Source organism: Daucus carota, chromosome 9 (genome assembly GCF_001625215.2).
Source record: "Daucus carota subsp. sativus chromosome 9, DH1 v3.0, whole genome shotgun sequence".
NCBI lineage: Eukaryota > Viridiplantae > Streptophyta > Magnoliopsida > Apiales > Apiaceae > Daucus > Daucus carota.
The window spans coordinates 45,027,339-45,051,096 of NC_030389.2; the positions used below are offsets into that span (position 1 = coordinate 45,027,339).

Here is a 23,758-nt window from a genome sequence, read left to right on the forward strand (position 1 = left end):
TACTTACATCTAGAAAAAAGTACTATATTTATAATCATAAGATTTTATGCTGTTTTTCTTCTGTGCACTACACAATGTCATAACTTTTTACATGCCAACAACAAACTTTGTAAATGCTGAATATTTTATGCTAATCTACAATCACTTCCAGGCCACTAAATCTTGTAAGGTTCAGTATGTCCAATTGTTTAAGATTTGGACAACGACTTGCATATAGCTTTTTCAGATTAGGAGGAAGTTCTTCAATGGACAAGAGTTGACTACATCCTTCAAGCTTAAGACATTCCAGGTTCGTTAGCCGACTGATTCCGAGTGGCAGCGCAGTGAAAGTACACTCCTGAAGATCAAGATGCTTCAGTGCTTTCAAGTTGCCAATAGTTTCGGGAAGACTTGCTAGCATCCAACAAGCCCCTAAATTTAGGGAAACAAGCCCTGCCAACCTTCCAATTGATCTGTGTATCTGTGTCAAGCTTGGGCAAGCTAGAAAACTTAAACTCACCAAAGATGGTAACATGTTGAAATCTGGAGTCGTCGTTAAATCCCAAGAATATGTCACTTTCAGAATCTTTAACTTCTGGAAAACCTGTAAAAGTCGGTGAATGAAGGCTTCAAATTTAACCAAAAACATGAATGTACTCAGAGCTTGCTGAATTGATCTAATAACTATATAATTTACTTTTAAATCTTTTTTTCTACAAAAAAAAAAATTAGTATGGTTTTTTTGTTATAACAAACTTTAAGAAATAAATTATGGAAATAGGCGGTCTACAAATTTAAATAACTCATCAAATTTAAGATGGAGGAAGTAATTACTAAACTATCCATGAAAATTATAATTTATTAAGCTTATCTCCAAACTAAGACAATACATTATCTTCCCAAAATTTTAAAAAGAAGGATTTTTTAATTTCCGGTCAAAAGTTTAGTGAAAAGAAAATTCAATTTATAAGATTGAATTTTTCACTCCTACAATTCCCTAAATAAGAATTTTGTTAACAAAAAAGAGAAATATATTTGTAATTTATATTTTATATTATTGTTGTTACTATAAGATTATTCTAAATATTAATATTTAAAGTACCAAATCATCTGGTTTTTGTCATTTACTTATTAATATATAAAATATTAGTTAAAATTTAACATAATCATATAGATTTTATAATCAGATATTAATTTATAATATAAAAATTTAGAAAGATATGCCGTTGTGGTGTTTTTTTTTTTTGAGATGTATCGTTGTGTTTTCTTCTTCTTTGTTGTAGAACACCATCTAAACTGTTGATGTTAGTGTTGATGTTTGGTCTTTAGAATTATCATTGCTCCTTATAGTTAGTGATTATATATTAAAAATATTAATTTTTTGTATAATTAATGAGTTTTATATGAATAAAATACTTAATCATATATAACAAGTTGGAACCAACCCTTGGTGCTAATAAATTAGAATCAACTTGACTTATAATCTGAAATTTTGGTGAAATTGAAAATACTGATTTTACTTTTTACTTTCAAAACTTGACTTCGTAAAAATGTATATGATCACTAAAAATAATTTATAAAAGTTATTATAATATTAATAGTTTTTATATCAAATTAGTTATAAATATCAATAAATTTATCCAAACATAAACTAAAAGTTACTTTCCTATAAATTCTTTTCTTACTTATTGCATGACACTTTTTCTAAATTTAACCAAATGCCCCAAAGATGTATAATACTAGTTTTTTAAATGATAAAAAAAGAAGTTTTAATTATAAATTACAATCTATTTTATTTGTTAAGAAAAGATTGCACGGCACAATAAATTTAAGACCCAAGAGATTTAAAAAAATCAGTAGAATATAATCTCCAATTAAATATAAACTAACGACTGATATGAAGGGAAATGAGGAAGTTTTGGGTTTTGGAAGGGTTACTACTTGATCACAACTCTATAAAATGATTTACAATAAAATCTTGATATATTAATAATCAATAAATTAATAATTTATAATTATAATGTCAATAAAAAATATTATAATAACTTTGTCTGTCAATAAATTATTAATTTATAGAGATTTTAGTGTATAACACTAGAATATTAGATGAAAAGTAAAATAAATATCAATGCATGACGTACCATATTGAGCTCCATAGTTCTCAAACTCGTATTTGTCAGTTCAAGTATTCCAAGATTTATGGGTTTGAAATCAAGCGGAAAATGTTCCAAAGGACACCACTCCCAAGATAGCCACCTTAGATCTCTGAATGTTTTGTCAAAGCTTCCGATTGGTTTCCGAAAACCAACTAGATGAAGAAATCTTAAATTTTTCATCTTTTTGAATGTTTTTAGTTGGGGTTCCTCTGATTCCCGCTCTAATTCCCAGGCTAATTCCTCTTTGTAGTAAATACCTTCAAGTGCATCCATATCTACACACTAGATGTTAATGTCAGGAGAACAAATGTTAATATAAACCATTTTGAAATACATGCAATTTTGTTTTTAACACAAATTTTTAAGTGTTTTGACTGTACTGTTAAAATTATTATTTTAAGATTTTCTTTTTTCTAAAATTACAATACTAATCATATATTTTCATTCAGAAAAGCAAAATTTAAAAACAATAATTTTAACTATACCTTCAAAAGAACTATGTGACTTATATTTTAACACGGAGGAAGTATTTTATAATTAAATCTAAATTACTAAGAAAGAGTAGGCCCAGTAGGGTAATGAACCACATATATGTATACATTAAAATTACCTCGTTCTCCTCTGTCAACACGCGCTCTATATCTCTGCCCCGCCAAAGCCTGCTATATTTTGCTGGATTACCTGGAGACTTGTTCTGTGCAACTTTCCTCCCCATGTCCCGAAGAAGATCATGCATATGCAACACATTTTTATCATCGATTGTCAGTAAACATCTTCCCTTCAAATTGTTGATTTTAACATTTACATAAGGATAATAAGTCTCCAATATTTCAAATACCCTCTCTTTCTGCCACCCAATGAAAAAACAAGCAATGTCAAGGAACATTTTCTTCAGCTGAGTGCCATCAATAGCATCATAGCTAATTACAAGTCTATCCTGAATTTCTTCGTTGATAGTTTCTTTCAGGTCTTCAATGAATTCTCTCCATTCCTCAACCTCGTATTTTGTATGCACAACCGAGCCATAAATCTGCAGAGCCAATGGAAGCCCGTCAGCCAATGACAGAATGTCGTTAGACAATTTCTTTAGAGTGTCAGAATCAAATTGAAATGGAAGACCATCAGCCAAAATGTCGTTAGAAAATTCCATAAGAGTGTCATCTAGCTCAGAACCAAATCCAAATGCATGTTTTTGAAACAGTTTGAGAGAATCTTTTGGACCCAACTTATCTACCATGTGTCGATGTTCAATTTTTACCTCAAAATATTTCAGTATATCTTCCTGCCTTGTAGTTATGATGACAACACTCCCATGACCAAACGACTTTACTCCCAAAAATTTAAGCGGATTGGAGTGGTTTAAATCATCAATAACAACTAGAATCTTTTGGTCTTTTAATCTAGTTTCTATTAACTTTTTCCCATCGGCAACATCATTTACATCCTTTTCATTTTGAAGAAGAACATCATTAAGAAGTTGCTGCTGTAAACACTTCATGCCTTCATTTGTGCTTGAATTTTCCGTTACATCCGCCAGGAAGCAACTACCTTTGAAATCGAGATGTATCATATCAAACACAGCTTTGGCGAGAGTTGTTTTGCCAACTCCACCCATACCATATATACCAATTTTAGTGGCACCACTGCTCACCAATTCTTCTATGCTCTTAATACTACCATCCAAGCCTACAGTTTTCTCATTAAAACTCTTGGGTTTTGTCCGCGGTAATATTTCAGCAACAATTTTTTCGATAACATCAGGTTCCTCTCTGCAATGAATTCTTTCTTATATTAAATAGAATCTCCTAAATAAATAATTTTTATTATTAATTAATACTGTTTGCTCAGGTTGAAGAAAATCTAGAACTTGGATATGTTTATAACAAAAAAATATGAACTACATTTGTTTTACAAAGGATGTTCAAAAAAATTCTTATATTTAGTTAAATATTGGCTTAATGACCTTTTAGCCCTCAAAGTTTGGAGGGTTGTACCGATGTGGCCTCAATGTTTCAACTCGGCCGATTCAACCCTCCAAGTTTCACAAATGTACCTTTTAAGCCTTATACCGGTATGACTGAAAAAAGGGTATAACTCGGAGGGTAAAGTAGACAAATCCTAATGTGGGTAAAGTTTGGGCATAAGGGTTAAAAGGTACATTTGTGAAACTTCGAGGGTCGAGTGACTAAGTTACAAATAGTGGTAGTCTGGAGATTTGATTTGTTCTGGGGTTTATGACTAATCAAAGAACACAAATGAAGCACTGATATGCTGAAATAATATGAATGATATAGAATTTATAGCAGACAAATTAAACAATTTTCAAAGAGAGTGTAGAAATAGCTCAGAACTGCCACACTATTGATTTACACACTTTGACACACTATCTAATCTTAATACTTCATTTTTCTTAGAAAATGATTTTTTTAATACTTTAATTTTTTTTAAATGATTTGTTATATTGTAAATATATAGTTAAATACCGGCGACTTCGGTCAAAGAGACCGCTGGTATTTAACTAAAGCCGCTGGTATTTCTTAGATTAAAATTAAAAGTGGGCTTATTATCCACTGATTTTTTCACTTGATTTTAGATTGCCCCGTTCGATCCCTCAAAAAAGAAGAAAAAGAAGAAAGTTGTGATTCAAGATCCTGCCGATGAGCCAGTAGCAACCGTGCCCCCCGCCGCCCCCCCCCCCCCCCCCCCCCCCCCAAATTTAATATGCTCTAAAGTTGTTTCTGATGATGATTTTCTCTGTATTTTCAGCTTGAAACAGGTGTGCTATGGGGATCTCTTGTCCGAATTTTAGTGAATGTATCTTGTGACACATGTTCATCTGGCTCCTTTAATTGCAGGTTCAGACTGATCTGTTGGATGATGAGAAAGAAAACGAGGCAGATAATTTGGCTGGTAAGTTATCTTTAACTAGTTATTTTTTAGATATAATTTGTTGTGTAGGAATCAATAATTGATTAATTTCTCGTTATGGTTGTTATGAACTTGGTGACTGCATTGTTTGCATGGTTCTTGTTGGAGTGTGCTCCGTTCACTCTCTTTTACTGTAAGTTTCTAAGTTTGAGGTGCAACTTATATTTCCTAATGGCCTTTGCTGTCGAGGAGAGTACAAATTAGTATTATATTCTTGCAAACTAATGTTCTGAATCACTTCATTGGGTTAGCACATTGCTGTAAGATAAAGCTGTGCATAGAAGTTTCTATAACATATTAAAGCTTGATGATTTAGTTATCACAACCAATTATGATTGGCTGATAATTTTTTGTTAAACATATTGTTGGCATGAATGTCAGACAATTAAATATATAGATAGTGTGTAAAACAATTGGCAAAGAGAATATAGAAATAGTCAAATAAAACAATTGTCAAGGAGAATCTGGGTCGTCACTACCAGCGGCTTCAGTCTCATTTCTGAAAACAAAAAGGCATAATGACCTTTTACCCCTCGAAGTTTCACAAATGTACCTTTCAACCCTTATGCCTAAACTTTACCCGATTTGTCTACTTTACCCTCAGATTTATACCATTTTTTTCAATCATACCAGTATAAGGGTTAAGAGGTACATTTGTGAAACTTGGAGGGTTGAATCGGCCGAGTTGAAACATCGAGGCCGCATCGGTACAATATAATTGATGATATGCAATAATATACATTACAAACAGAGATATAGGGTAAAAGAAAATGGGACCGAACTTGTTGAGTCATGCGTGTGTAAAAGAAAATTACTCCCGGTTGTTTGTTTGAGATAACATGTCCGACTTCAAAATTACGCATATTAAAAAAAATTATTTTTTATAAATTTTTAATTTGAAATCATATTTATTACTCCCTCGTCCCAATGGGATGTATACGTTCACTGTTTGCATGCATTTCGAGATTCCAATAAAGTATAGTTCCATAATGTTTTTTAAAAATTTTCTTTTTTTTGAATAAAAGTTTAAACATCAAGCATTTATTCAGAAAAAAATTAAAAAGAAATTGTGGAGCTATATACTTTAAAACTTAAAAGAACCTTAAAAAGCGTGTCAAAGAGTAACGTATACAATTCATTGGGACGGAGGGAGTATATTTATGAAATATAACATGTGAAATATAGTTGATCTTGTAAATATAAATTAGATATATGTATATATAGTTGATCTTGAAAATAAAACTATGAACTATACAAATTGAAAGTTGAAACTGAAAACTAAATTTACACATTTTTCTCTTTTCAACAAGGTAAATGTACTTTAAAACGGAGCTAGTACCTGTTTTTTTCGCATACATGACTTCCGGAAATGCCGGCTGGTACGTTCAGCGCATGGAGCCAGCTTTTCACTCTCTGCTCTTCATTCTTGTAATACCCTTTAGCATGAAGTTGAAGAGCTTTATCATATATACTACTTTCTTCTTCTTCTTTATCTATACTAACATGTCGCACAGTAGATGGATCAATATGGTGAAACACAGGAATAATCAACCTCTCCTCTTTTTCGTGAAGACTGACAATATCTACCAGCTCGTCCAGGCACCAGGTAGAAGAAGCATAATCTTCGGAGAAGACAACAATGTAAATCTTGGATTCTTTTATTGCTGTTCTCAATGCCTTTGGGAGAACTTCTCCCTGGCGTAGCTTATAATCATCCTTAAAAGTTTTAATTCTATGATCATTTAGTGCTTTGTACAAATGAGCGGTGAAAGTAGGCCCAGTATCAGGACCGCGATAGCTCAAAAAAACGTCCCAGATAAGAGCTGAATTTGGAGCAGAAGAGGATGCTGGAGTTTGAGAACTTCCTGAAGCCATTGATTAACACAGCAGATGGAAGATATCAAAATAAGAAATGACTGTAAACACTATTAGGGGGTGGAGATGATTAAATAAGGCACAAATTTGATAGATTACCAATAATAACTTAAAAGTCCACTACCACTAAAATTGAAGACAGCTAAGACAAGTTCCTTAAAGCATCTTATGGTTGCATCCTGTGCTGATATGAATTTTGGACTCATCTGTTTATCTTTTGTCTAATACTCTCTCTGTCTCAAAATAATTTTGGTGTAGTTTTGTTTTGATTTGACTTAATCAAATTGATCAACAATTATACATATTATATGATAAATCATATCATGAGGAAGTATATTTGATCTGCTTTAAAATGAATATTTTAGTTTTTAAAAATTATAAGAAAGAATTAATTTTTATTTTTAATAAAAAAATAGTCAATTATAAGGTACTGTTTGATTGATTACAATCAAATAATCTAAAAGTCTACTAATACTGACAATATACACAACTAGACAAGTCCTTGAAGCATCTCATGGTTTAATAAAAGGGCAATTTGAAGTCTTAGATTAAAAGCAACGGGTACCAATCAGTGAAGCAGAGTGGTTTAGATGTCATGTTCTATTCATTTTAAATGAGCATACTATTAGGGGATGAAGATGGTTAGATAGGCTAATAGTTTTGATAAACTAATCGCTTGCATCAATCCAAAAAACAGAGTCCACTAATACAAGGTTGTGCATTCTGCTAACGGAAACTGAATTTTTTTTCCGATTAACCTAAACCGAAATTTATCAAAATTCTCTGCCGAATATCACCGTTTCAAATGCTCAGAAGTCAGAATCAGAAGCTATGCATCGAATCCCCCAATTGGCCAGTTCCCCAATTCTTATCAAGCCCAAATTGACACACAAACAACTAGTAACATAGATACACGGATAGATTCAAACATATAGCTACAAAGCCAACAACTCGATTTAAATATATAGACACAGTCGTTATAAAACTGAATCGATTTTTGTTTACCTCGATTGGCTTGGGAGTTGAGAATTGAGTGATCGACTGGTGGACTTGAGAGAAACAAGAGTCGACTCCGTTGAGAATGTTGATAGTTGACTCAAGGGGCGTAAACGAGCCGAGCCGAGTCCAACCATGCCAGGCTCGGCTCAGCTCGACTGAAAAGTTCGGGGCTCGGTTTCGAGTTCGAGTTCGACCGAATTTTTAATTTCAAGTTCAAAACTCGGCTCGTAAATAGTTCGATAGGCTCGAGTTCGGCTCGAAAGCTCGAATCGAGTCACCAAATATTGACAAAAACTCGAAATATGATCGGTTCGACTCGAGTTCGATTCGATTAAATATATAAATTATAAATAAAATATTAAATATATTTGTAAAAATATATTTATAATAAAAAAATTAAAAAATAATAGAGGCTCGATAAGGCTCGCGAACCTTACGAGCCGAGTAATTTGAAGCTCGAGCTCGGCTTGGTAAAACATTCAAATAGCTCGAGCTCGAGCTCGGCTCGATTATTACCGAATTAAATTCGAATATTTTTCGAGCCGAACTCGAGTAGCTCACGAATAATTTTGGTTTGTCTACATCCCTAGTTGAACCTGAATCACTGCTCTACAGAGGGGATGTAATTAGACTACGCCTATCTATCATAAAATTTAATTTGATAAATTATTTTGAAATTTTTCCTTTTTAATAAAAATTTAAACATTAAAGTTTTATATAAAATAAGAAAAACTTATAAATATTTTGATAAATTATAATTAAACTGAGTAGTGATTCACTTTCAAACTATCAAGATCCTCAACTGAGTCAACTCTTGTTTCCCTCAAGTCCACCAGTCGATCACTCGATTCTCAACTCCTAAGCCAAATGAGGTAAACAAAACTCGATTCAATTTTGTATCGACTGTGTATTTATGTTTAAATCGAGTTTGTGGCTTTGTAGCTATATGATTGAAGCTATGTGTGTATCTATGTCACTATGTTTGTCAATTTGGGTTTGATAAGAATTGGGGGATTTTGTTAAAGTTTGTGTTTTTAATAACTGGTCTTTCTTAGAATTGACCAAGTCTGAACCACTCTATTTCACTAATTTGTTCTCTTTCATTTGCTATTTTATGTTCTCTTGTATCCCTTCAAGAGGCATAAAAACAAACCAAAGCCCATCTAGATTAATCATTGTTAATATAATTGTTGAACTGTCCTGATTGACTGTACAAGTGGACTTTTTGGATCCATACAAGCTATTAGTTTATTAAAACTTTGAGCCTATCTAATTATCTTCACCCCCTAATAATCTTTACAATCATTTCTAATTTTCTCATCTGATATCTTCGATCTGCAGTCTGAAAAAATCAACTAATAGCTTTTAGCAATGTTATGGTTTGAGCATCGTATAGAGAGCATAGTAGCAATGTTGAGCAGCGGACATTCAACAGGAGTTAGCAATGTTTGCTAACTCCTCAAAATAGCTTTTTGAGCCCAAACCTATATTTCAATCTGCTAAGTATTAAACACTAACATTAACGGACTGAAATGGTCAAATCTCTGAAACACCCCAAACTTGTAATTTTACCCCAAACCTCTAACTTTCAAACACGGCCAACGATATTTGTAATTCCAGCTCATCTGGACGGCAGAGTTTGTAAATGGCAAGAGAGCATGACATCTGAACCTTTCACTGATTTGTTCTCTTTCATTTGCTATTTTATGTTCTCTTGTATTCCTTTACCTCCAAGTTTGTAAAATCCAAACATAAAATAAGCAACAATAAGCAACATCTGAGCTCACTCTCTAAACAGAGCTATATATTAAACGATTGACAGAACCCAGAGGCATGCAGACAAACCAAAGTCCATTTAGATTAATCATTGTTAATATAGTTGTTGAACTGTCCTGATTGTCAGTATTAGTGGACTTTTTTGGATCCATGCAAGCAATTAGTTTATCAAAACTTTTAGCCTATATAATCATCTTCACCCCCTAATAACGTTTACAATCATTTTTAATTTTCTCATCTGATATCTTCGATCTGCAGTCTGAAAAAATGGATTCACAAAGTTCTCCAACTACAGTACCCTCTCCTGCTCTGAATTCAGCTCTTACTTGGGATGTTTTCTTAAGCTACCGCGGTCCTGAAACCGGGCCAAAATTTACGGCTCATTTATACGCTGCACTAGATCGTCACAGAATTAAAACATATAAGGATGATTATAAGCTACGCCAGGGAGAAGTTATCGCAGAGGCATTGAAAAGAGCAATAAAATCATCCAAGATTTACGTTGTTGTCTTCTCTGAAGATTATGCTTCTTCTCCGTGGTGCCTGGACGAGCTGGTAGATATTGTCAGTTTTCATGAAAAAGAGGAGAGGCTGATTATTCCTGTGTTTTACCATATTGATCCATCTATTGTGCGACATGCTAATATAGGAAAAGAAGAAGAAGGAAGTAGTGTATATGAAAAAGCTCTTCAACTTCATGCTAAAGGGTATTACAAGAATGAAGAGCAGAGAGTGAAAAGCTGGCTCTATGCACTAAAAGTAGCCGCTAACATTTCAGGAAATCATATATGCGAAAAAAACAGGTATTTTTTACACACTCAACAAGTTTGATCTTTTTTTTTTTGCCCTCTATCTCTTTCGATCTTTTAAAACATATCTTATTGATTGGGTTGAGAGTAACTTGGTGATAAAGTTATACTTCATTCGTCCTTAAGGTCTTGGTTCGATTCTCACCTATATCAAAAATTCAGGTATAGTTTAATAAAAAAACATATCTTATTGTATAGAGTAAATTTCAGGAGTGTGGCTACATTTTACACCGATTCACAAAAATGTGGCTGAATTTTAAAATTCGCAAAAATGTGGCTGAAGTTCAACTCCGCCTTTTAAAATCTTGGCTACCGTTAAGTCCGTTAGTTTTCAACCGTTAACTCATTTAAAAAACAAAAATTGAAATGGGTAGTTACGTAAAAACACAAAATAAGCAGAATTAGGAATTCTCTTCCCTTTCCCAGCCAACTTCTCTCTTTCTCGCTGCCGGCTGTTGGGATGGAACTCTCTGCCCAGATATGTACACACGAGATCTCCCCCAGTCTTCCCCCAACTTGCTATCCCTTCCTACTCCCTCATATTTCTTGCCTCATCACCACCATCGGCAGCGACTTTGCCGCCTACACACACAATTCACCCAATGTCTCCACAACACAAATCATACATTAAGAACTCCTCTTTCCACCAACTCCCTTATACCCAATTAGTCCACAAAATATACCCATCTCACCTCTCTGTTCTTGGTGATTTTTTATCGCAACAGATGCCACAAAAGAGACAGAGCGTCGAGTTTCTTTCGGTTATAATAGTTGAAATTCATGATGAATATGAGCTGAAGTCTGTGTGTGTGAGCTCTTCTGCTCTTGTGCGTGTAATTATGAATTGAAGGAGAGAGAAATATGTGAAAGTTAGAGTTTTGTTTCACAGAAGAAGAATTTTTGATTATTTTTTTAATAAATTACAATTATACCCTCTCTTCCGTTACTCCCGTTAAGCTCTATTTAACGGCAGCCAAAATTTTGAAACGTGAAGTCGAACTTTAGCCACTTTTTTGCGAATTTTAAAATTCAGTCACATTTTTGCGAATCGGTGTAAAAAGGAGCCACACCCCTGAAATTTACTCTATTGTATATCAAATATAATTATGAATAGTTTTCTAATATCAAAGCTGTTACATTCAGAAATTAAAAGTAACTGCTTGTTTATGGTGTTACATTTAGAAATTAAAAGCAACTGCTTGTTTATGGTGATCTCTAAACTAATTAAAGAAAAACAATAATTTCAAAAAATTGTAGGCTCTCCAGAATTATTACTAAAATTTAATAATATGAGATTGTGTTTGAAAACATATAATTCATTTTAATTTATGAATTAGAAATATATGATTTATCATTTCAAATTCTCAAATTAATATAAGAATTTAAATGTTTAGGAAATAAAATGAAATGAGAGTTCAATGCTTTTGTTTGACCGGCCATAAAATAATTTTTCATAGTATATTTAATTATATATAAGAAAAATTATAAACATCTTTTATAAAACAAATATTTTGTCCACGTGTCAAATTCTCTTCCCCTTCAACAAATAATAATGATAAAGAAAAAAGCATTAAAAGCGTGGTAAATTTTTTTAAGAGATTATATTTGATATTAATGGAAATTGTTTGCAGAGAGGAACCTGATGTTATAGAAAAAATTATTGCTGAAATTTTACCAAAGATAAATCCCAAGAGTTTTAATGAGAAAACCGTGGGCTTAGAGAGTCGTATTGCGAGTATAGTAGCAATATTGAGCAGCGGACATTCAATAAGTGTCACTAAAATTGGTATACATGGTATGGGTGGAGTTGGGAAAACAACTCTTGCTCGAGCTGTGTTTGACGAAATATATCTAGACTTCAAAGGCAGTTGCTTCTTGGCCAATGTCACGGCAAATGCTGGCACATATGAAGGAATGAAGTGTTTACAGAAGCAACTTCTTAATGATGTTCTTCTTCAAAATGAAAAGGATGTTAAAGATGTTGCCAGCGGGAAAAAGTTGATAGAAACTAAATTAGCGGACCAAAAAATTCTGGTTGTTATTGATGATTTAAACCACTCTGATCAGCTTGAATCATTTGGAGTAAAGTCGTTTGGTCATGGGAGTGTTGTCATCATAACTACAAGGGAGGAACATATACTGAAATATTTTGAGATAAAAACTGAACATCGATACATGGTAGAGAAGTTGGGTCGTGAAGAGTCGCTCATACTTTTTCAACAACATGCATTTCGATTTGGTTATGTAGATGATGCTCTAATGAAATTGTCTAACGACATTCTATCATTGGCTGATGGGCTTCCATTGGCTCTGAAGGTTTTTGGCTCCTTTTTGTGTACGAAATACGAGTTTGAAGAATGGGAAGAATTCATTGAAAGACTCAAAGAATCTCCTAACAGAGAAATTCAGGATAGCCTTCTAGTTAGCTTTAAAGCTATTGACAGTGATCTTCAGAAAATGTTTCTCGACATTGCTTGTTTTTTCATTGGGTGGACCAAAGAAAGGGTGTTTCAAATATTGGAGACTTACTATTCCTATGTAAAGGTGAAAATCAATGATTTGAAGGGAAAATGTTTACTAACAATCGATGATAAAAATGTATTGCAAATGCATGATCTTCTTCGAGACATGGGAATGCAAGTTGCACGTAACAATTCTCCGGGTAATCCAGAAAAATATAACAGGCTCTGGCTTTCTACAGATATAGAGCATGTGTTAGACGGATGAGACCAAGGTAATTTCAATATATACATACCCAGAATAACAACTAAACTATCTTTACTTTTTTAGATTTAATTATAAAATACTTCTTCCGTTTTGAAATATAAGCCCCATATTTATCTTTTTTACTGTATAGTTAAAATCATTACTCCCTGTGTCCTATTCAATTTCATACATTTTTTTGACTCGACACACATTTTAATGCTCTTAGAGCATTTCCAAGGGTTAAAAACTCTTAGCAAAATATCTATGTGTCATCCCATGTGTCATCTAAGTGGCACTTTTAAATGATATGTAAAAAAAAAATACACTCCAACCATCACCCTTTAGCAAAAAGAATATAGATAATCATGTTTGATTCAATAGATTTATTGAACTAGGAAAGCTACTATGTATAACACCATTGGAGTGTATATCTCTCCTGTTAGCAAAAAACTTGTATAATCAATTTACATAATCATTATAGCTAATAATTTTGGATATCACCCTTGGAGTTGCTCTTATAAAGTATAGTTCCATAACTTTTATATTTAGAATAAAAAAAGAGTAAAAACTTAACATTTTATTTTTTATTCACGAAAAAAATCTTAAAAATAAGTATAAAACTATACTTTATATGTTGAGCAACGAAAAAACGTACGGAATTTAATGAGACAGAGGGAGTATTAAAGTGCTTGTCGCGTCCTTGTCCCAATGTATACAGCTCAGGAAAACGGAGGGAGTATTTATTTTAAAAAATAAATGAAAATATATTATTAGTATTATAATTTGAAGGAAGAAAATTTTAAAAAATAATTTTAAGAATACAGTCAAAATACTTATAGTTATAAATGTGTGTTAAAAAATAAAATCGCATGTATTTCAAAATGGAGTATATTAAGGGCTTTTTTCATAACTGCATAACCTCTTAAATTTGTTTACAAAAATACGACTTGCAACTTATGCAACCTCATTTGCAACAACATATGCTACAGTTGCAAATGAGAAATTAATTTGCAACTTCCGGAAGAAATACGACTTGCATTTTCCGCAACCTTGTTTGCAACGCTATTTGCAACAGTTGCAAATGAGAAATTTCATTTGCAACTAATTATGCAACTTCATTTGTAACAGTTGCAAACTGATGTTGCAAATGAGGTTGCAGAAGTTGCAAGTCGTATTTTTATAAATAATTTGAAAAAAAAAATGTATTTTAAAAAAAATTTCAACTAGACAGTATTTTTGTAAATAATTTGTAATAAGTTAGTATATTTATAAATATTCCTATTAACATTTGCATTTGTTATCGGGCATTAACATATAATGTGAAGAATTGGAGGCTGTTGAAGGTATTTACCACAGGATGGAGAAATTCAAATGGGAATTAGCTCCAATTTTGGACCAGAGATTCCCACTAACATTGGAAACTCTCAAAAAGATGAAAAAATTAAGATTTCTTCATCTAATTGATTTCCGAAATCCATACGGAAGTTTTGACAACTCATTCAAAGATCTAAGGTGGCTGTATTGGGAGCGGTGTCCTTTACAATACTTTCCGCCCGAATTCAAACCTATAAATCTTGGAATGCTTGAATTAAGATTCAGCCAATTGAGAACTATGGAGCTCAGCATGGTACGTGATGAGAGATTATATTTTTTCTGATTTTTTGATTATTTTTGTGTCTTTAATTTTATTATGTCATGCAATCTTTTCTTAACAAATAAAATAGATTTTAATTGATAATTAAATATTTTTTATTATTTCAAAAATAATAATATTATACATATCAAAGTAGATTAGATATTTTTTTTTGTTTATAACTATATATTTATTTGAATTTTTACAAGAGTTACCTTTTTATTGCACTACATCTTATTTCCCTAAATTTGTACACAGATTATTTCCCTAATTTACTTTTTAAATTTTTTATAAATAAAAGTTTCTTGCTAAATTTTTACTTGTAAAAACAAAAATTAAAATAAATTATAGTTACCGGATCAATTCAGCAAGCTCGAGTATATTCATGTTTTTGGTTTAGTTGAAGCCTTCATTCACTGACTTTTACAGGTTTTCCAGAAGTTAAAGATTCTGAATATGGCATATTCTCAGTATTTAGTGACGACTCCAGATTTCAACATGTTACCATCTCTGGTTGATTTAAGTTTTGAATATTGCACAGCCTTGAAGCAGATACATAGATCAATTGGAAGGTTGGCAAGGCTTGTTTCCCTAAATTTAGTGGATTGTTCGAAGCTAGCAAGTCTTCCCGAAACTATTGGCAACTTGAAAGCACTGAAGCATCTTAATCTTTGCCGGTGTGTAAGTCTGGAAAAATTGCCTGAAGAATTGGTGAACATGGAATCCTTGGAAAACCTCCACATAAATATGGCAGGTCTTAAAAACTTACCACATTCGATCCATTTGCTCAGTAACCTTATTGAGTTGGATGTAGCACATAACTCAGAACTTATGACTCTTCCGGACAACATTTGCAAGCTAAGATCATTGAAAGTTCTGGATGTTTCTGCATGCAAAAATCTGAAAGCATTGCCAGGAGATTTGGGTGATATTACATCCCTAAGAGTGCTAAGGATGACGGCAACAAGTGTTTCAGATTTACCGGGTTCGATAGGAAATCTTAGTAACCTTGTTGAACTGAGATTAGATCGCAACCCCAACCTCGAAAGTCTTCCAGACACAATATGCAATCTGAGATCATTGGAAATCTTAAGTATTGGCAGTTGTGAAAAGATTAAAGAATTGCCAGGTCAGATGTGGAAGATTACAAGCTTAAGAGTGCTAACTTTAAGACGTACTACAATGTTAAAAGTGGAATTAAACCAAATTCCAATATCGTTAGAGATGCTGGATCTTTCTTATAATGCTTTCACCGCGCTGCCACTCGGTATCAGTCGGCTCACGAACCTGGAATGTCTTCAGGTTGAAGGATGTAGTGAACTCTTGTCCATTGAAGAACTTCCTCCTAATCTGGAAAAGCTATGTGCATATGGTTGTCCATATATGACTCTTAAACAATTAGAGATACTGAAGCTTACAAGTTTTAGTGGTCTACAAGTGATTGTAGATTAATGCACTTCTGTTAAAGCAATTGATTTACAGCGTGCAGAAGACTTGTGCACTCTGTATATTTGTGCGCTAAATCAATTACTCAACTTAATTCATCCTTGAATTTCATTTGTAAATTAATTTCTGTTAAAACAGTTGATTTAGTTCATTTAATTTTAAATATGGTGGAGTTTTAATATTTTTCTTTGACTAGGGTAAACTTGAATATGTTTTTCGTTGTTTAACTGTTTTTTAGGATAAATTTTACAACAGACTTGTTCTGAATTCCAGAATATTATCAGAATTCATCTTGGGATGGAAATGCATTTGCCAAATTGGATGAGTTAGTTCATTATATAATTTTGAATCAAGAAGAAAAGCTCGTCTAAATTTGACACCAAGTACATCAAACAAATTCTTCGGTACAATCATCTGCTTATACAAAGCAACATCAATCATTTCAATAAAGGTTGAAATCATGAAATGTTGATTTTAATTTTTAAGTGATGACACTAATCTTGAAACTCTTCGAGACAAAACATACAATCTGAGGATCAATTAAAATTTTAATAATTCGAAATTGTGCGAAGCTTAAAGTGAAATCAAGCCAAATTTCATTATCATTAAAGACGTTGGATCTTTCTCAGAATGTTTTCACTGTGATTGATCCACCGTCTTTGATGATAATGAAATTGGCTTGATTTCACGTTAAGCTTCGACAATTTAGAATTATAAAATTTTTAAATGATCTCAGATTGTATTTAGTGTCCGGAAGAGTTTCAAGATTAGTGTCATCACTTAATATCAGCATTTCAAGATTTCAACTTTTATCGAAATGATAGATGTTGCTTTGTATAAGCAGAGGATTGAACCCAAAAAATTGTTTCACATACTTGGTGTCAACAAGCTTTTCTTCTTTATTCAAAATTATATAATGGACTAGCCCATCCAACTTTGGCAAATACATTTCCATGGATCCCAAGATGAATTGTTATAACATTCTCGAATCTAGAACAAGCCTGTTGTAGAATTTATCATACAAAAACAGTTGAACAACGAAAATCATATTCAAGATTACGCTAGTCAAAGAAAAATATAAAAGCTCCGCTATATTTAAAAATTAAATGAACTAAATCAACTGCTCTAACAGAAACTAATTTACAAATCAAATTCAAGGATTAATTAAGTACAGTAACTGATTTAGTGCACAATATACAGAGTGCACAAGTCTTCTGCACTCTGTAAACGAATTGCTTTAACAGAAGTGCGTTAAAATAAACCTTGAATCAATTCTAGACCACTAAAACTCGGATGGACAATGACGTGCATATAGCTTTTTCAGATTTGGAGGAAGTTCTTCAACGGACAAGAGTTTACTACATCCTTCAACATCAAGATATTCCAGGTTCGCTAGCCGACTGATACCGAGTGGCAGCGCGGTGAAAGCATTATAAGAAAGGATCCAGTGTCTTTAATGATATTGGAATTTGGCTTGATTCCACTTTTAACATTGTAGTACGGCTTAAATTTAGCTCTCTTAAGCTTGTAATCTTCCACATCTGGCCTGGCAATTCTTTAAGCTGTTCACAACCGCCAAGACTTAAGATTTCCAATGATCTCAGACTGCATATTGTGTCTGGAAGAGTTTCGAGGTTGCGGTTACCATCTAATCTCAGTTCAACAAGGTTACTTAGATTTCCTATCGAACCCGGTAACTCTGAAACACCTGTTTTCTCCATACGTAGCACTCTTAGGGATGTAATATCACCCAAATCTTGGGGCAATGCTTTCAGATTTTTGCATGCAGTAACATCCAGAAGTTTTAATGATCTTAGCTTGCAAATGTTGTCCGGAAGAGTTATAAGTTCCGAGAAATCTGCATATAACTCAACAAGGTTACCTAGCAAATGGATCGACTGTGGTAAGTTTTTAAGACCTGCACTACGTAAGTTGAGGCTTTCCAAAGATTCAATGTTCCCCAAATTTTCAGGCAATTTTTCCAACCTTCTACACTCCTGAAGATTAAGATGCTTCAGTGCTTTCAAGTTGCCAATAGTTTCGGGAAGACTTGCTAGCTCCCAACAACCCCCTAAATCTAGGGAAAGAAGCCCCGCCAACCTTCCAATTGATCTGTGTATCTGCTTCAAGGTTACGCAACTTCCAAAACTTAAATCTACCAAAGATGGTAACATGTTGAAATCTGGAGTCGTCTCTAAATAGTAAGAACGTTCCATTTTCAGAATCTTTAACTTCTGGAAAACCTGTAAAAGTCGATGAATGAAGGTTTCAACTCCAACCAAAAACATGAAACTCGAGCGTGCTGAATTGATCTAGTAACCATATAATTTACTTTTAAATTATTTTTTTCAAAAAAGAATTTGGTATGAAAATTTTATTTATAAAAAGTTTTAAAAAGTAAGTTAAAGAAATAGACTCTGTACAAAGTTAACTAACTCATCTAATTTAATTTAAGATGGAGGAAGCAGTTTTAAACTCTCCCTGAAAATTATAATATATTAATCTTATTTCCAAAAGAAGACAAAACATTAGCTTTCCAAAATTGTAATGCGAAGAATTTTTAATAATATTAATAATCAATAAATTTATACTTTATAATTATTTTTGTCACTCAAAAAATATTATAATAAATTTGTATGTCGATAAATTATTAATTTATAAAGAAGGATTACGTAACTTCATTGTTCCGTACCATCATGACTTTAATGTATAACTTATATGAAAACTAAAATAAATATCTTTGCATCACATACCATAGGGAGCTCCATAGTTATCAAATTGCTGTATCTCAGTGTAAGTACTCCAAGATTTATGGGTTTGAAATCAGGCGGAAAATGTTGTAAAGGACACCACTGCCAAAATAGCCACCTTAGATCTCTGAATGTTTTATCAAAGCTTCCAGTTGGATTTAGGAAACCCATTAGATGAAGAAATCTTAAATTTTTCATCTTTTTGAATGTTTCTGTTGTTAGTTGGAGTTCCTCTAATATCGCGTCTTCCTCGTAAATACCTTCCTCTTGGTAGTAAATACCTTCAACTGCCTCCATTTCTGCACACTGTATGTTAATGTTGGAGAACAAATGTTAATATATTCCATTTTGAAGTACATGCCATTTTTGTTTTTGATACACATTTCCAAGTGTTTTGACTTTATTGTTAAAATTATTATTTTGAAAATTTTCTTTTTAAATTTACAATACTAATCATATATTTTCATTCAAAATAAATTTAAAAATAATGATTTTAACTATTCCTTCAAAAGAAGAATGTGACTGATATATAATTAAATTTATAATACTAAGAAAGAGTAGGGTAATGAACCACATACATGCATACATTAAAATTACCAAAATTACCTCGTTCTCCTCTGTCAACACACGCTTTATATCAATATTCTGCCAGAGCCTGCTATGTTTTGCTGGATTACTTGGAGACTTGTTTTGTGCAACTTTCCTTCCCATCTCCCTGAGAAGATCATGCATATGCAACTCATTATTATCAATTGTTAGTAAACATCTTCCCTTCAAATTGTTGATTTTCACATTTACACAGGGATAATAAGTCTCCAATATTTCAAAGACCCTTTCTTTCTGCCACCCAATGAAAAAACAAGCAATGTCAAGGAACATTTTCTTCAGCTGAGAGCCATCAATAGCATTATAGCTAATTACAAGTCTATCCTCAATTTTTTTGTCTGGAGTTTCTTTCAGATCCTCAATGTATTCTATCCACTCGTCAGCCTCGTATTTTGTACGCACAACCGAGCCATAAATCTGCAGAGCCAATGGAAGCCCATCAGCCAATGCCAGTATGTCGTTGGACAATTTCTTTAGAGTGTCAGAATCAAATCGAAATGGAAGACCATGATCAGCCAAAATATCGTTAGAAAATTCCTTGAGAGTGTTGTCTGGCTCAGAACCAAATCCAAATGCATGTTTTTGAAATAGTTTGAGCGACTCTATTCGACCCAACGTATCTACCATGTGTAGATGTTCAGTTTTTACCCCAGAGTATTCCAGGATATCTTTATGCCTTGTAGTTATGATGACAACACTGTCATGAACAAACGAATTTACTCCCAAAGATTCAAATGGACCAGAGTCAGTTAAATCATCGATAACAACTAGAATCTTTTGGTCTTTTAATCTAGTTTCTATTAACCTTTTCCCATCAACAACATCATTAACATCCTTTTCATTTTGAAGAAGAATTTCATTAAGAAGTTGCTGCTGTAAGCGCTTCATGCCTTCATCTGTGCCTGAATTTGCGGTTACATTTGCCAGGAAGCAACTGCCTTTGAAGCCGAGATGTATTTTATCAAACACAGCTCGGGCAAGAGTTGTTTTGCCAACTCCACCCATACCATATATACCAACTTTCGTGGCACCACTGCTCAACATTACTTCTATCCTCTCAATACTACAATCCAAGCCTACAGTTGTCTCATTAAAACTCTTGGGTTTTGTCCTCGGTAATATTTCAGCAACAATTTTTTCGATTGCATCAGGTTCCTCTCTGCAATGAATTCTTTCTTATATCAAATAGAATATGCTAAATATATAATCTGTATTATTAATTAATACTTTTTGCTGAAGTTGAACAAAAGCTAGAAGTTGAATATGTTTATAACAACAAACATGTATTTGTCTTATAATGGATGTTCAGAAAATTCTTATATATTAAATATTTTATAAGAATTATTTATATTATAATTAGAAATAGAGAATATAAAACCACTACTCTAAGTAATGAAGATAACTAGTGGACTAGTTATAAAATTATAATAGTCATCCAGTAGAGACCACAATTTTTTAATCAAATTAGAAATTACCACATATTTTAATCAGTTCAAAAATATTAGAAATTATTTTAAGATCTACTTATGTGACAACAAAACATATATTTTTATTTATAATATAATTGATGATATGCAATAATATACATTAAAGACAGAGATACATGGTAAAAGAAAATGGGGCGGGACTTGTTGAGTCATGAGTGTGTAAAAGAAAATTACTCCCCACTCTTATACATGTCCACCTTCAGAATTATGCATATTATGGAGATTTAATTTTCATAAAAAAAAAACCTTCATTTGGAGTCATATTTACTACATTGATCAAGTATAATATGTAAAATACAGTTGATTTTGATAATATAAATTAGAAATATTTGATATAAGTTGATCTTGAAAAGAAAAATAATAAATTACACAACATTAAATGTTGAAATGGAAAATTTGAAACATTTTTCTCTTTTCGAAATAGTGTAAATGTAAATTAAAACGGAGCTGGTACCTGTTTTTTTGGCATATGTGATTTCCTGAAATGTTAGCTGCTACTTTCAGTGCATAGAGCCAGCTTGTCACTCTCTGCTCTTCATTCTTGTAATACCCTTTTGCATGAAGTTGAAGAGCTTTATCATATATACTACTTTCTTCTTCTTTTTTATCTATACTAACACGTCGCACAATAGATGGATCTATATGGTAAAACACAGGAATAATCAACCTCTCCTCTTTCTCGTGAAAACGGACAATATCTACCAGCTCATCCAGGCACCAGGAAGAAGAAGCATATTCTTCGGAGAAGACAACAATGTAAATCTTGGATGATTTTATTGCTTTTAGCAATGCCTCTGGGATAACTTCTCCCTGACGTAGCTTATAATCATCCTTATATGTTTTAATTCCATGACGATTTAGTGCAGCGTACAAATGAGCCGTAAATTTTGGCCCGGTTTCAGGACCGCGGTAACTCAAGAAAACGTCCCAAGTAAGAGCTGAATATGGATCAGAAGAGGATACTGGAGTTGGAGAACTTTGTGAAGCCATTTTTTCAGACTGCAGATCAAAGATATCAGATGAGAAAATTAGAAATGATTGTAAACATTATTAGGCGGTGAAGATGATTAGATAGGCTAAAAGTTTTGATAAACTAATCGCTTGCATAAATCCAAAAAAGTCCACTAATACTGACAATCAGGACAGTTCAACAACTATATTAATATATTAACAATGATCTATTTAGGTGGCCTTTGGTTTGTCTGTATGCCTCTGGGTTCTGTCAATGGTTTAATATATAGCTCTGTTTAGAGAGAGCTCAGATGTTGCTTCTTCTATGTTTGGATTTTACAAACTAGAGGTTAAAAGGGATAATCCTGAAGTACTCCCTCTGTCCCATTTAATTGTATACGTTTCTTTTCAACTGCTCGACACGCATTTCAATGCTCTTATAAAATATAGTTCCGTAACTTATTTTTGAGATTTTCTTTTTCTGAATAAAAATATAACATCCAAACTTTAATTCAGAAAAAGAAAATTTTAAAAATAAATTACACAACTACACTTTACAGGAGCATTAAAGTCCGTGCCGCGTCCCCGTCCCCCAATGTATACAACTCAGGGGGACGGAGGGAGTATTAATTTTGTCAAAGGCTACACTCATTTTGATTGATTGATCGATTGGTTAGTTTTGATATCTTGTACTGATATTATTATGGGTAGTCATGGACTCATGGTTTCAGGATCGAAGAGCCAAAAGCTTCAAATCCAAATTCCACGAAAGTACATGCCTACGAAAAGCATAAAGAATTGATATCTGATGTCACTCTTGAGATTATTTCTGATAGGTAGTCGGTAAATTTGTTATCAGTACTGTCATTTCATGTACTCTGTCTTCTTCAATGTAGTTCTCTCTTTGTTCAGCAATCTCTAATTCGAATACAATTTACATATACCAAAATACCCCAATATAAATTGTAGTCTCTCTCTCTCTCTCTCTCTCTTCTTCAATGTATCAAATCCCCAATTGGGCAGTTCCCCCAATTTTTATCAAACCCAAATTGACACACAAACAACTAGTAACATACACACATAGTGACATAGATACACAAGTAGATTCAAACATATAGCTACAAAGCCACAAACTCGATTTAAATATATAAACATATACCTCGATTGTTTGATTCGCTTAGAAGTTGAGAATTGAGTGATCGACTTGAGAGAATGAGAGTTGACTCAGCTGAGAGTCTTGATAGGTGAATGTGAATCGCTACTCAGTAGAGCTGAGAATGAGAGTTGAATCAGTAGAGTGAATACATAATTAGTAGAGTGATTAGGTTAGAGTTATACGAGTCTCTTTCGGCGTGCGGGGCAGTAACAAAAACGCGTCCCTCCCACCAAACGGCCATTAACAAAAACGGGTCCCTCCCGCCAAACCTTTGCATTTGGGTTGTACGCTGCGGTGAAAATCAAGTAAAATAAGGATACGGGCGTTTGTCTACCGCTTAAAAGTCGGCTTATGAGTTTATAAGTTTGAAACTCTTATTTCATACTGTTTGTGTAAAAAGTTAAAAAACACTTATAAAAAGTCGGGAATAATAGTTTTTGTTTCATGATTTCTACTTCTTTCCCAGACACTTTAATCAGTTATAAGTTTTAACTTGTTTAT

At 33.0% G+C, this 23,758-nt stretch overlaps 4 protein-coding genes across 5 annotated transcripts; 2 read left to right on the forward strand and 2 right to left on the reverse strand.

Moving 5' to 3' along the window:
• Positions 1 to 8: 8 nt before the first annotated feature.
• LOC108201763 (TMV resistance protein N-like) lies at positions 9 to 8,034 on the reverse strand (the record flags this gene model as incomplete). The annotated part of the gene is made up of 6 exons (XM_064084233.1): positions 9 to 583; positions 2,121 to 2,417; positions 2,746 to 3,165; positions 3,394 to 3,904; positions 6,403 to 6,928; positions 7,944 to 8,034. Coding segments are annotated over 6 exons (2,298 nt in total), but the record flags the coding sequence as incomplete, so codon positions are not given.
• A 537-nt stretch (positions 8,035 to 8,571) lies between these two features.
• LOC108201765 (TMV resistance protein N) lies at positions 8,572 to 16,490 on the forward strand. 2 transcript variants are annotated; one of them, XM_017370055.2, is made up of 5 exons: positions 8,572 to 8,809; positions 9,972 to 10,516; positions 12,154 to 13,256; positions 14,554 to 14,855; positions 15,291 to 16,490. In XM_017370055.2, exons 2-3 carry the CDS (start codon positions 9,981 to 9,983, stop codon positions 13,247 to 13,249), a joined length of 1,632 nt encoding a protein of 543 aa, XP_017225544.1. In that variant the 5' UTR covers positions 8,572 to 8,809; positions 9,972 to 9,980; the 3' UTR covers positions 13,250 to 13,256; positions 14,554 to 14,855; positions 15,291 to 16,490. The 2 variants fall into 2 exon arrangements, with proteins under 2 accessions (XP_017225544.1, XP_017225543.1); XM_017370054.2 differs by having other exon boundaries at positions 12,154 to 14,855.
• Positions 14,586 to 16,313, forward strand: LOC135149710 (disease resistance protein TAO1-like). Its single transcript, XM_064085511.1, has 2 exons — positions 14,586 to 14,855; positions 15,291 to 16,313. Exons 1-2 carry the CDS (start codon positions 14,586 to 14,588, stop codon positions 16,311 to 16,313), a joined length of 1,293 nt encoding a protein of 430 aa, XP_063941581.1.
• Positions 16,491 to 17,401: 911 nt separating the features above from the next.
• On the reverse strand, positions 17,402 to 23,548 carry LOC108201776 (disease resistance protein RPV1-like). The gene is made up of 6 exons (XM_064084444.1): positions 23,440 to 23,548; positions 23,261 to 23,372; positions 21,605 to 22,149; positions 19,664 to 20,822; positions 19,061 to 19,363; positions 17,402 to 18,550 (listed from the first exon to the last, which is right to left on the reverse strand). The coding sequence occupies exons 3-6, from the start codon at positions 22,138 to 22,140 to the stop codon at positions 17,738 to 17,740; spliced, it is 2,811 nt and encodes a 936-aa protein (XP_063940514.1). The 5' UTR covers positions 22,141 to 22,149; positions 23,261 to 23,372; positions 23,440 to 23,548; the 3' UTR covers positions 17,402 to 17,737.
• Positions 23,549 to 23,758: the final 210 nt, after the last annotated feature.